This window comes from Anolis carolinensis, chromosome 6 (assembly GCF_035594765.1).
Source record: "Anolis carolinensis isolate JA03-04 chromosome 6, rAnoCar3.1.pri, whole genome shotgun sequence".
Classification (NCBI taxonomy): domain Eukaryota; kingdom Metazoa; phylum Chordata; class Lepidosauria; order Squamata; family Dactyloidae; genus Anolis; species Anolis carolinensis.
In genome coordinates, this window is record NC_085846.1 from 2467121 (window position 1) to 2481681 (window position 14561).

The 14561-nt window shown below is 44.1% G+C and overlaps 1 protein-coding gene across 2 annotated transcripts in view; it reads left to right on the forward strand.

The window, feature by feature from the left end:
• Positions 1 to 14561, forward strand: part of camta2 (calmodulin binding transcription activator 2) — a 142564-nt gene that overhangs the window by 23422 nt on the left and 104581 nt on the right. For both annotated transcript variants that reach the window (XM_062957599.1, XM_062957600.1), the window contains exons 3-7: positions 32 to 135; positions 6800 to 6867; positions 9310 to 9445; positions 9947 to 10018; positions 10135 to 10288. In XM_062957599.1, coding sequence (XP_062813669.1) covers positions 32 to 135; positions 6800 to 6867; positions 9310 to 9445; positions 9947 to 10018; positions 10135 to 10288 — 534 coding nt within the window. The remainder of the gene's footprint in view (positions 1 to 31; positions 136 to 6799; positions 6868 to 9309; positions 9446 to 9946; positions 10019 to 10134; positions 10289 to 14561) is intronic.

Below are 14561 nucleotides of genomic sequence, written 5' to 3' on the forward strand. Positions count from 1 at the left end.
TGACCCCTGCCTCTGCTCTTCCTCCTTCCAGAGAACAACCACCACCTGAAGGTCTTCCTGCCCAAGAAGCTGGTGGATTGCGTCCCCAAGTGCCCCGCTTTGCCCAAGGAGCGGCTCCGCTGGAACACCAACGAGGTCGGTGCATCTCTCGAACCCAGATCTGCAGTTTGGGGGCGGGGGGCAGGCTGTTAGGAATTGTGGGAGTTGGAGTCCAAAATACCTGGAGAGAGGGCCGAAGTTGGCCCATGCCCGGTGTAGATGCATCCTACAAGAAAGAAAACAGTGATAGTCTTGCTTTCGGGTCGCTGTTAACTTGGGATCAACTTGACGGTACATCAACAACTACAACAATCCCCTTGCCTAGACCTCTGATTGTAGAGGTAATGCATAGCCTCCGGAGCATGTGCAGAGTGCTTTCCTGGCCTCAGATTGCATCCAGAAGAGAAGGAAGGGCTGCTCCTTTGTACAGGCAGCCCCCCAGTTACAAACAAGATCAGTTATGGGGAACTGCCTGGACCTCAATCATATCTATGGCTGGATGGCCCTCTGTTGGGAGGGATCAAATGGTGCCTTCCTCCCTGGCAGAAGGGGGCTGGACTGGATGGCCTTTGAGGGGATATACATACAGTAGAGTCTCACTTATCCAACATAAAAAGGCCAGCAGAATGTTGGATAAGCGAAAACGTTGGATAATAAGGAGGGATTAAGGAGAAGCCTATTAAACATCAAATTAGGTTATGATTTTTACAAATTAAGCACCAAACATCATGTTATACAACACATTTGACAGAAAAAGTAGTTCAGTATGCTTTGTTGTAATTACTGTATTTACAAATTTAGCACCAAAATATCACGATGTATTGAAAACATTGACTACAAAACTGTGTTGGATAATCCAGAACGTTGGATAAGCGAATGTAATGACCAGCCTCATTATAATTCTATTCTGAATTTTACTAGGTCCTTCTTATTTCGGTATTTTAATCTAATGATTCTGTTGTTATATTTATATTGCTGCTATAGTCCCCCACCTATGAAGTTTGACTGAATTGTATTGGTGGTTGTTTGATACTATTACTGTTGTATTAACTTTTGTTTTAACTTTTGTTTTATTATCTTATTGTGTTTTAACCTGTGTATATTGTGCTAATTTATTTGTGTTGTTATTTTTGTAACAATGTGAGCTGCCCTGAGTCCCCGCGGGGAGATGGTGGCAGGGTATAAATAAAGTTTTATTATTTATATTAATGTTGGATAAGTGAGACTCTACTGTACTAATAATATTACTATACTAGCTGTGCCCGGCCACGCGTTGCTGTGGCAAAGTGGTGGTGGTATTGGTTAAAAATTGTTGTGTAATTTTTATTTGATGTTATTTGTATTTTTCAATTAATTTTATTGTAAGTTATCTTTTTATTTATTATATTTTATTATTTTCTGGAATATTTTTAGTTATTTTCTGTTATTATAGTATTTTATTGTATTAATTTTTTAGCGTTTTTAATTATTTTTAGTGTTTTTTATTATTTTTTATTGGGTTGCTAGGAGACCAAGTTGGAGGAGCTTAGCCTTCTAACTGGCAGCAATTGGATAAAAGCAATTATTCCTTTCCCTCTAATTAGGACTTTATTTTTCTTTTCTTTTTGTTGTATCAACCTAGAGGCGTGGATGATGGGTTGTGTTGTCAATTTTCGAGGTTGGGGGGCCTGTAGTTTTGTTGTTTTGTGGGTCGCCGTGATGCCATCACTCTTTTATATATATAGATAATGATGTAGTACAATATAGTAATTTAATGCTTATATTGTGCTATGCTAATAATATATTGTATGTTCATTTGATTTCTAAGCCGCTCTGAGTCCCCTTCGGGATGAGAAGAGCGGGATATAAATGTAGTTAATAAATATAAATAAATAAATAAATAAGCCACAGCAACGCGTGGCCGGGCACAGCTAGTACAATATAATAATATTAATTATATATGTTAAATGTAGTGTTGCTAATAATATTGCAGTGTAGTATCAGAGTACAATATATGATGCTAATATTGTGCTATGCTAATGATCTATATATATAAAAGGGTAATGAAATTTCAGCCTAGGACAAAACAACAAAACTACGCATCCCAGAAACACTAAACTTGGCAGCACAACCCCTCATCCACGCCTCTAGGTTGATACAACAAAAAGAAAAGAAACATAAAGTCCTAATTACAGGGAGAGGAATAATTGTTTTTATCCAATTGCTGCCAGTTAGAAGGCTAAGCTCCACCCACTTGGTCTCCTAGCAACCTACTCAGCCCAACAGATGGCCACCCAGCCTCTCAATAATAATAATAATAATTATTATTATTATTAGCAGATACCCCCAAGGATCACGCCTATCTATATTTTATAAATGCATTTTATGAATGTTTATGTAAGTTAATTTTTTAACTGATTTATAGTGTATTGTACTGTTTTTATATGTCGGTTTTATTGTAAGCCGCCCTGAGTCCCCTGTTGGGTGAGAAGGGCGGGATATAAATATTGTAATAAATAAATAAAATAAATCATCCAGTTCAACTTCCTTATATCATGCAGGAGGACACAATCCAACTACTCCTCACAGATGGCCATCCAATATCTGCACAATAATAATACACATCGAATCATAGCATCAGACAGTTAGGAGATACCCCTAAAGGCCATCCAGTCCAACCCAATTCTGCCATGCACAATCCAACACAGTCCAACACAATCCAAGCACTCCCAACAGATGGCCACCCAGCCTCTCAAAACTACTACTACTACTACTACTACTAATAATAATAATAATAACAACATCATCATACAATCCTAAGGTTTGGAGTGACCCCTAAGGATCATCCAGATCAACTTCCTTCTACCACGCAGGAGGACACAATCCAAGCACTCCTGAGAGATGGCCATCCAGCGTCAACAAGTTCTCACCAACACCACCAGACAACGCCACAGCTAGTCTATATATATAAAAGAGTGATGGCATCACGGCGACCCACAAAACAACAAAACTACAGGCCCCCCAACCTCCAAATTTGACAAAACAACCCATCACCCATGCCTCAGGGTTGATACAACAAAAAGAAAAGAAAAATAAAGTCCTAGTTAGAGAGAGAGGAATAATTGCTTTTATCCAATTGCTGCCAGTTAGAAGGCTAAGCTCCTTCAACTTGGTCTCCTAGCAACCCAATAAAAATAATAAAAAACACTAAAAAACACTAAAAAAATGAATACAATAAAATACCATAATAACAAAAAAATAACTAAAAAATTATACAAGAAAATAATAAAATATAATAAATAAAAAGATAACTTACAATAAAATTAATTAAAAAATACAAATAACATCAAATAAAAATTACACAACAATTTTTAACCAATACCACCACCACTTTGCCACAGCAACGCGTGGCCGGGCAAAGCTAGTACAGTAGAGTCTCACTTATCCAACATAAACGGGCCGGCAGAATGTTGGATAAGCGAATATGTTGGATAATAAGGAGGCATTATGGAAAAGCCTATTAAATATCAAATTAGTTTATGATTTTACAAATTAAGCACCAAAACATCATGTTATACAACAAATTTGACAGAAAAAGTAATTCAATATGCAGTAATGCTATGTAGTAATTTCTGTATTTACGAATTTAGCACCAAAATATCATGATATATTGAAAACATTGACTACAAAAATGCGTTGGATAATCCAGAATGTTGGATAAGCGAGTGTTGGATAAGTGAGACTCTACTGTATATATATATATATAAAAGGGTAATGACATTTCGGCCTAGGACAAACAACAAAACTACACATCCCAGAAATACTAAACTTGGCAGCACAACCCCTCATCCATGCCTCTACGTTCATACAACAAAAAGCTCCAGCTACTCCAGAAAACGGCCAGGCTTTGAGACTGCAAGGCTATTCACTGCTATTCCACCTGGCCAACAAAGGATTCCCATAAGCCACAGCAACGCGTGGCCGGGCAAAGCTAGTATAATGTAACTTGTAAGCCGCTCTGAGGGGTATAAATGCAGTAAGTAAATAAATACATAAGTAAGACTGCTCTCCCTTCCTGTTGTCTCAGCCCTGTTCTTAAGTAGTAGTAGTTTGTAACTCAGGGACGGCCTGTACTATAGAAGGGGAGATGTGTGTAGTGGAGGTGGGCCACGCAAGTGCCCGTCTATAAATACCGAGGGGCCGGGAACGACACCGGATAGCTGGCCTTGCGAGGCCTGGATCTGACAGCACGTTATTTATGCGTCTGTATTTCATAATAAAGGCAGACACGTGGGCTAAAAGCAGAACAGATTAGAAACATACGACCCAAAGTAAAATAAGAGAAATATATTTATACTAGCTGTGCCCAGCCACGCGTTGCTGTGGCGAAGTATGGTGGTATGGGAAATAAAGTATTGAGGAATTGGTGGTAGTTAAGGTAAAGGGTCCCCTGGGCTGAGTGGGTTGCTAGGAGACCAAGTGGGCGGAGCTTAGCCTTCTAACTGGCAGCAATTGGATAAAAACAATTATTCCTCTCCCTCTAATTAGGACTTTATTTTTCTTTTCTTTTTGTTGTATCAACCTAGAGGCATGGATGAGGGGTTGTGATGTCAATTTTCGAGGTTGTGGGGTGTTTACTTTTGTTGTTTTGTCCGCTGCCGTGATGCCATCACTCTTTTATATATATAGATAGACTAGCTTGGAGACCCGGCGATGCCCGGGTCATTGGAGAAAGGCCTTGTTTGCCTGTGTTCCAAGTGTAGCCTATATCCAATGTCAGCTGGGTTCAGTGGGTGCGGGTGAGCTCCAACTCCCATATGCAAGTCCCATCGTCCAGTGTCCATCCCCCTCCAAACAGAGCCAGTATGTAGAATAGGTCATGAGGGCTCCATGTACCATGTTTGGTCTTGATCAGTCATTTGTGTGGGTCGCGGTGCTCTCAGGAAGTGAGTGAAGGTATTGGAAGTCCCATTGTCCTCCAAACTGCACCTGGGTGTAGAGTGAGTCATGGGTGTTCTCTGTTTGAAGTTTGGTCTTGATGAGACATTGATGGGGGTGACAGTGGTCTCAGGAAGTGAATGAATATACTACAAGTCCCATCATCCAAGGTCCAAGCTCTTTCAAACCTCACCAAGATGTAGAGTGGGCCATGGTGGCTCTATGTGCCAAGTTTGGTCTTGATCAGTCATTGGTGGGGGTCACAGTAGTCCCAGGAAGTAAGTGAAGATAGTGCAAGTCCCATCATCCACGGTCCCTCCTCCCCAAACTGCACCAGGATGTAAAGTGGGCTACCCTGCACCTGCGTGTCAAGTTTGATACAGTTTTGTCATTCATGGGCATCACAGTGGTTTGTGGGAGGTGAATTGGAAGAATGTACTGCAAATCCCATAATCCTTGGTCCACCCTCCGTCAAACTGCTGCAGCATGTGAAGTGTGTCATTTGGGATCTGTGTGCCTGGTTTGGTTCAGTTGTGTGATTTGTGGCAGTTGCTGTGGTCTCAAGAAGTGAGGGAAGGTACTGCAAATCCCATCATCCTTGGTCCATCCTGCCCCAATATACATCAGGATGTAAAGGGGTCGACGGGAGTTCTGTGTGCCAAGTTTGGTCCATTTCTATCATTGGTGGGCATTGCAGTAGTCTGTGGGAGTTCAAGTGTTTGAAAGTACTGCAAATCCCATCATCTGTGGTCCATCCTCCCCCAAATGGCAGCAGGTCATCAAGTGCATCGTGGGGATGAAGTGGGCCAAGTTTGGTCCATTTCTATCATTGGTGGGCATTGCAGTAGTCTGTGGGAGTTCAAGTGCTTGAAAGTACTGCAAATCCCATCATCTGTGGTCCATCCTCCCCCAAATGGCAGCAGGTCATCAAGTGCATCGTGGGGATGAAGTGGGCCAAGTTTGGTCCATTTCTATCATTGGTGGGCATTGCAGTAGTCTGTGGGAGTTCAAGTGCTTGAAAGTACTGCAAATCCCATCATCTGTGGTCCATCCTCCCCCAAATGGCAGCAGGTCATCAAGTGCATCGTGGGGATGAAGTGGGCCAAGTTTGGTCCATTTCTATCCTTGGTGGGCATTGCAGTAGTCTGTGGGAGTTCAAGTGTTTGAAAGTACTGCAAATCCCATCATCCGTGGTCCATCCTCCCCCAAATGGCAGCAGGTCATCAAGTGCATCGTGGGGATGAAGTGGGCCAAGTTTGGTGCAGATCCGTCATTCCTGTTGGTCTCAGTGGCCTGGGATAGTGGCGGCCAATCAAAACGCGAGCACATATTCCGCCAGGCCAATCAAAACGCGAGCACATATTCCGCCAGGCCAATCAAAACGCTGATACATACTCCGATTTCACTTTTATTATATATATAGATACTAGCTGTGCCCGGCCACGCGTTGCTGTGGCGAAGTATGGTGGTATGGCAAATAATGTATTGAGGAATTGGTGGTAGTTAAGGTAAAGAGTCCCCTGGGCTGAGTGGGTTGCTAGGAGACCAAGTGAGTGGAGCTTAGCCTTCTAACTGGCAGCAATTGGATAAAAACAATTATTCCTCTCCCTCTAATTAGGACTTTATTTTTCTTTTCTTTTTGTTGTATCAACCTAGAGGCGTGGATGAAGGGTTGTGTTGTCAATTTTCGAGGTTGTGGGGTGTTTACTTTTGTTGTTTTGTCCGCTGCCGTGATGCCATCACTCTTTTATATATATAGATAGATATAGATCTGCCAATGGTTTTGTCTGGGAGGGATGTGCCTCTGTCTGACCGAGCGGTGTTTCCTCTCTCGGCCTCGCAGGAGATTGCGTCCTACCTGATCACCTTTGAGAAACATGAGGAGTGGCTCTCCTGCTCCCCCAAAACCAGGTAAGACACACCTGAACCCACCTCTCGGCATTCAGCCTGGGCCAACCTGGGCCCTCCCTCCAGGTGTTTTGGACTCCAACTCCCACCATTCCTCACAGCCGGTAGGCTGTGAGGAATGGTGGGAGTTGGAGTCCAAAACACCTGGAGGGAGGGCCCAGGCCTGCTTTGCCCTTCTCTTCTTTTGTCCTTCTCCCTCCATTTCATCTTCTACTTTTGTCCTCCTTCTTTCTCTCCTTTCTTTTGTCCTTCTTCCTCCGTTTCTTCTTCTTCCTTCCCTTCTTCTCCTTCTTCCTCATTTCATCTTCTTCTTCTTTTGTCCTTCTTCCTCCATTTCGCCGCCTTCTTTCCTTCTCTCCTTCCTCTTTTCCTTCTTCTTTCCTTCTCTCCTTCCTCTTTTCCTTCTTCTTCCATTTCTTCCTCCCTTGACCTCTTCCTTCCTTTCCTTCTTTTCCTTCTCCCTCCATTTCATCACCTTCTTTTGTCCTTCTCCCTCCATTTCGCCTTCTCCTTTTGTCCTACTTCCTTCTCTCCTTCCTCTTTTCCTTCTTCTTCCATTTCTTCCTCCCTTGACCTCCTCCTTCCTTCCCTTCTTCTCTTTCTCCCTCCATTTTATCATCTTCTTTTGTCCTTCTTCCTCCATTTCGCCTTCTTCTTTCCTTCTCTCCTTCCTCTTTTCCTTCTTCTTTCCTTCTCTCCTTCCTCTTTTCCTTCTTCTTCCATTTCTTCCTCCCTTGACCTCCTCCTTCCTTTCCTTCTTCTCTTTCTCCCTCCATTTCATCACCTTCTTCTGTCCTTCTTCCTCCATTTCTCCTTCTCCTTTTGTCTTCTTTCCTTCTCTCCTTCCTCTTCTCCTTCTTCCTCCATTTCTTCCTCCCTTGACCTCCTCCTTCCTTCCCTTCTTCTCTTTCTCCCTCCATTTTATCATCTTCTTTTGTCCTTCTCCCTCCATTTCGCCTTCTTCTTTCCTTCTCTCCTTCCTCTTTTCCTTCTTCTTCCATTTCTTCCTCCCTTGACCTCCTCCTTCCTCCCTTCTTCTCTTTCTCCCTCCATTTTATCACCTTCTTTTGTCCTTCTCCCTCCATTTCGCCTTCTCCTTTTGTCCTACTTCCTTCTCTCCTTCCTCTTTTCCTTCTTCCTCCATTTCTTCCTCCCTTGACCTCCTCCTTCCTTCCCTTCTTCTCTTTCTTCTTCCATTTTATCATCTTCTTTTGTCCTTCTTCCTCCATTTTGCCTTCTTCTTTCCTTCTCTCCTTCCTCTTTTCCTTCTTCCTCCATTTCTTCCTCCCTTGACCTCCTCCTTCCTTCCCTTCTTCTCTTTCTCCCTCCATTTTATCATCTTCTTTTGTCCTTCTTCCTCCATTTCGCCGCCTTCTTTCCTTCTCTCCTTCCTCTTTTCCTTCTTCTTCCATTTCTTCCTCCCTTGACCTCCTCCTTCCTTCCCTTCTTCTCTTTCTCCCTCCATTTTATCATCTTCTTTTGTCCTTCTTCCTCCATTTCGCCTTCTTCTTTCCTTCTCTTCTTCCTCTTTTCCTTCTTCTTTCCTTCTCTCCTTCCTCTTCTCCTTCTTCCTCCATTTCTTCCTCCCTTGACCTCCTCCTTCCTTCCCTTCTTCTCTTTCTCCCTCCATTTTATCACCTTCTTTTGTCCTTCTCCCTCCATTTCGCCTTCTCCTTTTGTCCTACTTCCTTCTCTCCTTCCTCTTTTCCTTCTTCCTCCATTTCTTCCTCCCTTGACCTCCTCCTTCCTTCCCTTCTTCTCTTTCTTCTTCCATTTTATCATCTTCTTTTGTCCTTCTTCCTCCATTTTGCCTTCTTCTTTCCTTCTCTCCTTCCTCTTTTCCTTCTTCCTCCATTTCTTCCTCCCTTGACCTCCTCCTTCCTTCCCTTCTTCTCTTTCTCCCTCCATTTTATCATCTTCTTTTGTCCTTCTTCCTCCATTTCGCCGCCTTCTTTCCTTCTCTCCTTCCTCTTTTCCTTCTTCTTCCATTTCTTCCTCCCTTGACCTCCTCCTTCCTTCCCTTCTTCTCTTTCTCCCTCCATTTTATCATCTTCTTTTGTCCTTCTTCCTCCATTTCGCCTTCTTCTTTCCTTCTCTTCTTCCTCTTTTCCTTCTTCTTCCATTTCTTCCTCCCTTGACCTCCTCCTTCCTTTCCTTCTTTTCCTTCTCCCTCCATTTCATCACCTTCTTCTGTCCTTCTTCCTCCATTTCTCCTCCTTTTGTCCTACTTCCTTCTCTCCTTCCTCTTTTCCTTCTTCCTCCATTTCTTCCTGCCTTGACCTCCTCCTTCCTTTCCTTCTTTTCCTTCTCCCTCCATTTCATCACCTTCTTCTGTCCTTCTTCCTCCATTTCTCCTTCTCCTTTTGTCTTCTTTCCTTCTCTCCTTCCTCTTCTCCTTCTTCCTCCCTCGACTTCCTTCTTCCTTCTCTTCTTCGTTTCTTCCAGGCCCCAGAACGGCTCCATGATCCTCTACAACCGCAAGAAGGTCAAGTACCGGAAGGACGGCTATTGCTGGAAGAAGCGGAAGGACGGGAAGACCACGCGCGAGGACCACATGAAGCTCAAAGTCAAGGGCCTCGAGGTACGGGGTGGAGGAGCTTCTGGATCCTTGTCAATAGAGCTTGATGTTCTTCAGCCATGAGCCAACTTGGTCCCTCCCTCCAGGTGTTTTGGACTGCAACTCTGTCATGATCTCCAATCTTTGACATCTCCGGTCGGCTGAGAAAGAACAGATGCCAGCCATAAAACCTCAATGACCCTCTGGTATGTGAGAGCCCCTATATAAATGGGCCAAAGGGAAGGTTCTGGGATTCTGTACAAATTGTGGGGTTCTCTTCTCCCAGTTGTGCTGTGGGTCAGTCTTCCGCCAGAAGAAAGCACCAAGACACACGCTGGTAGATTCCAACAGGTTTTATTGTACAGAATATCAGAACCTTCTCTGTGGCCCATTTATATAGGGGCTCTCACATACCATAAGTTGAGGTTTTATGGCTGGCATCTGTTCTTTCTCAGCCGACCGGAGATGTCAAAGATTGGAGATCATGACAAACTCCCGTCGTTGATGCCTCTGTTTCTCCCGCAGTGTCTCTATGGCTGCTACGTCCATTCGTCCATCTTCCCCACATTCCACCGGCGCTGCTATTGGCTCCTGCAGGTACGGTCTTGTGTGCGAGATCCATGGTCCCCTGTGGTTGTGCTTTCTGGGCCGGGCCTGGGCTCCTCTTTCCCTCCCCAAATGGTTCTTCCCCATCTTTCCTCCCTCGTGGTCAGAACCCGGACATCGTGCTGGTTCACTACCTGAACGTGCCGGCCCTGGAGGACTGTGGGAAGCTGTGTGGGCCGGTCCTGTGCTCCATCAACAGTGACCGGAAGGAGTGGCTCAAGTGGTCCAAGGAGGAGCTGGTGGGGCAGCTCAAGCCCATGTGTGAGTGGCCGGGGCTCAAGGGGGTGGGATGGATGGATGGATGGAGGGTCAAAGGAAGGAAGGATGGAAGGTAAGATGGAAGGAGGTCTAGAAGGTAGGATAGAAAGAGTGAAGGAAGGATCAAAGGAAGGATGGGAAGAAGGTTGGAAGGAGGGATGGATGAAAGGAAGGATGGAAGGTAAGATGGAAGGAAGTCTAGAAGGTAGGATAGAAAGAGTGAAGGAAGGATCAAAGGAAGGATGGAAAGAAGAATTGAAGGAAGGATGGGAAGAAGGTTGGAAGGAGGGATGGATGAAAGGAAGGATGGAAGGTAAGATGGAAGGAAGTCTAGAAGGTAGGATAGAAAGAGTGAAGGAAGGATCAAAGGAAGGGTGGAAAGAAGGTTGGAAGGAGGGATGGATGAAAGGAAGGATGGAAGGTAAGATGGAAGGAAGTCTAGAAGGTAGGATAGAAAGAGTGAAGGAAGGATCAAAGGAAGGATGGGAAGAAGGTTGGAAGGAGGGATGGATGAAAGGAAGGATGGAAGGTAAGATGGAAGGAAGTCTAGAAGGTAGGATAGAAAGAGTGAAGGAAGGATCAAAGGAAGGATGGAAAGAAGAATTGAAGGAAGGATGGAAAGAAGGTTGGAAGGAGGGATGGATGAAAGGAAGGATGGAAGGTAAGATGGAAGGAGGTCTAGAAGGTAGGATAGAAAGAGTGAAGGAAGGATCAAAGGAAGGGTGGGAAGAAGGTTGGAAGGAGGGATGGATGAAAGGAAGGATGGAAGGTAAGATGGAAGCAAGTCTAGAAGGTAGGATAGAAAGAGTGAAGGAAGGATCAAAGGAAGGATGGAAAGAAGAATTGAAGGAAGGATGGGAAGAAGGTTGGAAGGAGGGATGGATGAAAGGAAGGATGGAAGGTAAGATGGAAGGAAGTCTAGAAGGTAGGATAGAAAGAGTGAAGGAAGGATCAAAGGAAGGGTGGAAAGAAGGTTGGAAGGAGGGATGGATGAAAGGAAGGATGGAAGGTAAGATGGAAGGAAGTCTAGAAGGTAGGATAGAAAGAGTGAAGGAAGGATCAAAGGAAGGACGGAAAGAAGAATTGAAGGAAGGATGGGAAGAAGGTTGGAAGGAGGGATGGATGAAAGGAAGGATGGAAGGTAAGATGGAAGGAGGTCTAGAAGGTAGGATAGAAAGAGTGAAGGAAGGATCAAAGGAAGGGTGGGAAGAAGGTTGGAAGGAGGGATGGATGAAAGGAAGGATGGAAGGTAAGATGGAAGCAAGTCTAGAAGGTAGGATAGAAAGAGTGAAGGAAGGATCAAAGGAAGGATGGAAAGAAGAATTGAAGGAAGGATGGGAAGAAGGTTGGAAGGAGGGATGGATGAAAGGAAGGATGGAAGGTAAGATGGAAGGAAGTCTAGAAGGTAGGATAGAAAGAGTGAAGGAAGGATCAAAGGAAGGGTGGAAAGAAGGTTGGAAGGAGGGATGGATGAAAGGAAGGATGGAAGGTAAGATGGAAGGAAGTCTAGAAGGTAGGATAGAAAGAGTGAAGGAAGGATCAAAGGAAGGACGGAAAGAAGAATTGAAGGAAGGATGGAAAGAAGGTTGGAAGGAGGGATGGATGAAAGGAAGGATGGAAGGTAAGATGGAAGGAAGTCTAGAAGGTAGGATAGAAAGAGTGAATGAAGGATCAAAGGAAGGATGGAAAGAAGGTTGGAAGGAGGGATGGATGAAAGGAAGGATGGAAGGTAAGATGGAAGGAAGTCTAGAAGGTAGGATAGAAAGAGTGAAGGAAGGATCAAAGGAAGGATGGAAAGATGAATTGAAGGAAGGATGGAAAGGAGGTTGGAAGGAGGGATGGATGAAAGGAAGGATGGAAGGTAAGATGGAAGGAAGTCTAGAAGGTAGGATAGAAAGAGTGAAGGAAGGATCAAAGGAAGGATGGAAAGAAGGTTGGAAGGAGGGATGGATGAAAGGAAGGATGGAAGGTAAGATGGAAGGAGGTCTAGAAGGTAGGATAGAAAGAGTGAAGGAAGGATCAAAGGAAGGGTGGGAAGAAGGTTGGAAGGAGGGATGGATGAAAGGAAGGATGGAAGGTAAGATGGAAGCAAGTCTAGAAGGTAGGATAGAAAGAGTGAAGGAAGGATCAAAGGAAGGATGGAAAGAAGAATTGAAGGAAGGATGGGAAGAAGGTTGGAAGGAGGGATGGATGAAAGGAAGGATGGAAGGTAAGATGGAAGGAAGTCTAGAAGGTAGGATAGAAAGAGTGAAGGAAGGATCAAAGGAAGGATGGAAAGAAGAATTGAAGGAGGGATGGATGAAAGGAAGGATGGAAGGTAAGATGGAAGGTAGGATAGAAAGAGTGAAGGAAGGATCAAAGGAAGGATGGAAAGAAGAATTGAAGGAGGGATGGATGAAAGGAAGGATGGAAGGTAAGATGGAAGCAAGTCTAGAAGGTAGGATAGAAAGAGTGAAGGAAGGATCAAAGGAAGGATGGAAAGAAGGTTGGAAGGAGGGATGGATGAAAGGAAGGATGGAAGGTAAGATGGAAGGAAGTCTAGAAGGTAGGATAGAAAGAGTGAAGGAAGGATCAAAGGAAGGATGGAAAGAAGGTTGGAAGGAGGGATGGATGAAAGGAAGGATGGAAGGTAAGATGGAAGGAAGTCTAGAAGGTAGGATAGAAAGAGTGAAGGAAGGATCAAAGGAAGGATGGAAAGAAGGTTGGAAGGAGGGATGGATGAAAGGAAGGATGGAAGGTAAGATGGAAGGAAGTCTAGAAGGTAGGATAGAAAGAGTGAAGGAAGGATCAAAGGAAGGATGGAAAGAAGAATTGAAGGAGGGATGGATGAAAGGAAGGATGGAAGGTAAGATGGAAGGAAGTCTAGAAGGTAGGATAGAAAGAGTGAAGGAAGGATCAAAGGAAGGATGGAAAGAAGAATTGAAGGAGGGATGGATGAAAGGAAGGATGGAAGGTAAGATGGAAGGAAGTCTAGAAGGTAGGATAGAAAGAGTGAAGGAAGGATCAAAGGAAGGATGGAAAGAAGAATTGAAGGAGGGATGGATGAAAGGAAGGATGGAAGGTAAGATGGAAGGAAGTCTAGAAGGTAGGATAGAAAGAGTGAAGGAAGGATCAAAGGAAGGATGGAAAGAAGGTTGGAAGGAGGGATGGATGAAAGGAAGGATGGAAGGTAAGATGGAAGGAAGTCTAGAAGGTAGGATAGAAAGAGTGAAGGAAGGATCAAAGGAAGGATGGAAAGAAGGTTGGAAGGAGGGATGGATGAAAGGAAGGATGGAAGGTAAGATGGAAGGTAGGATAGAAAGAGTGAAGGAAGGATCAAAGGAAGGATGGAAAGAAGAATTGAAGGAGGGATGGATGAAAGGAAGGATGGAAGGGAAGATGGAAGCAAGTCTAGAAGGTAGGATAGAAAGAGTGAAGGAAGGATCAAAGGAAGGATGGAAAGAAGGTTGGAAGGAGGGATGGATGAAAGGAAGGATGGAAGGTAAGATGGAAGGAAGTCTAGAAGGTAGGATAGAAAGAGTGAAGGAAGGATCAAAGGAAGGGTGGAAAGAAGGTTGGAAGGAGGGATGGATGAAAGGAAGGATGGAAGGTAAGATGGAAGGAAGTCTAGAAGGTAGGATAGAAAGAGTGAAGGAAGGATCAAAGGAAGGGTGGAAAGAAGAATTGAAGGAGGGATGGATGAAAGGAAGGATGGAAGGTAAGATGGAAGGAAGTCTAGAAGGTAGGATAGAAAGAGTGAAGGAAGGATCAAAGGAAGGATGGAAAGAAGAATTGAAGGAGGGATGGATGAAAGGAAGGATGGAAGGTAAGATGGAAGGAAGTCTAGAAGGTAGGATAGAAAGAGTGAAGGAAGGATCAAAGGAAGGATGGAAAGAAGAATTGAAGGAGGGATGGATGAAAGGAAGGATGGAAGGTAAGATGGAAGGAAGTCTAGAAGGTAGGATAGAAAGAGTGAAGGAAGGATCAAAGGAAGGATGGAAAGAAGGTTGGAAGGAGGGATGGATGAAAGGAAGGATGGAAGGTAAGATGGAAGGAAGTCTAGAAGGTAGGATAGAAAGAGTGAAGGAAGGATCAAAGGAAGGGTGGAAAGAAGAATTGAAGGAGGGATGGATGAAAGGAAGGATGGAAGGTAAGATGGAAGGAAGTCTAGAAGGTAGGATAGAAAGAGTGAAGGAAGGATCAAAGGAAGGATGGAAAGAAGAATTGAAGGAGGGATGGATGAAAGGAAGGATGGAAGGTAAGATGGAAGGAAGTCTAGAAGGTAGGATAGAAAGAG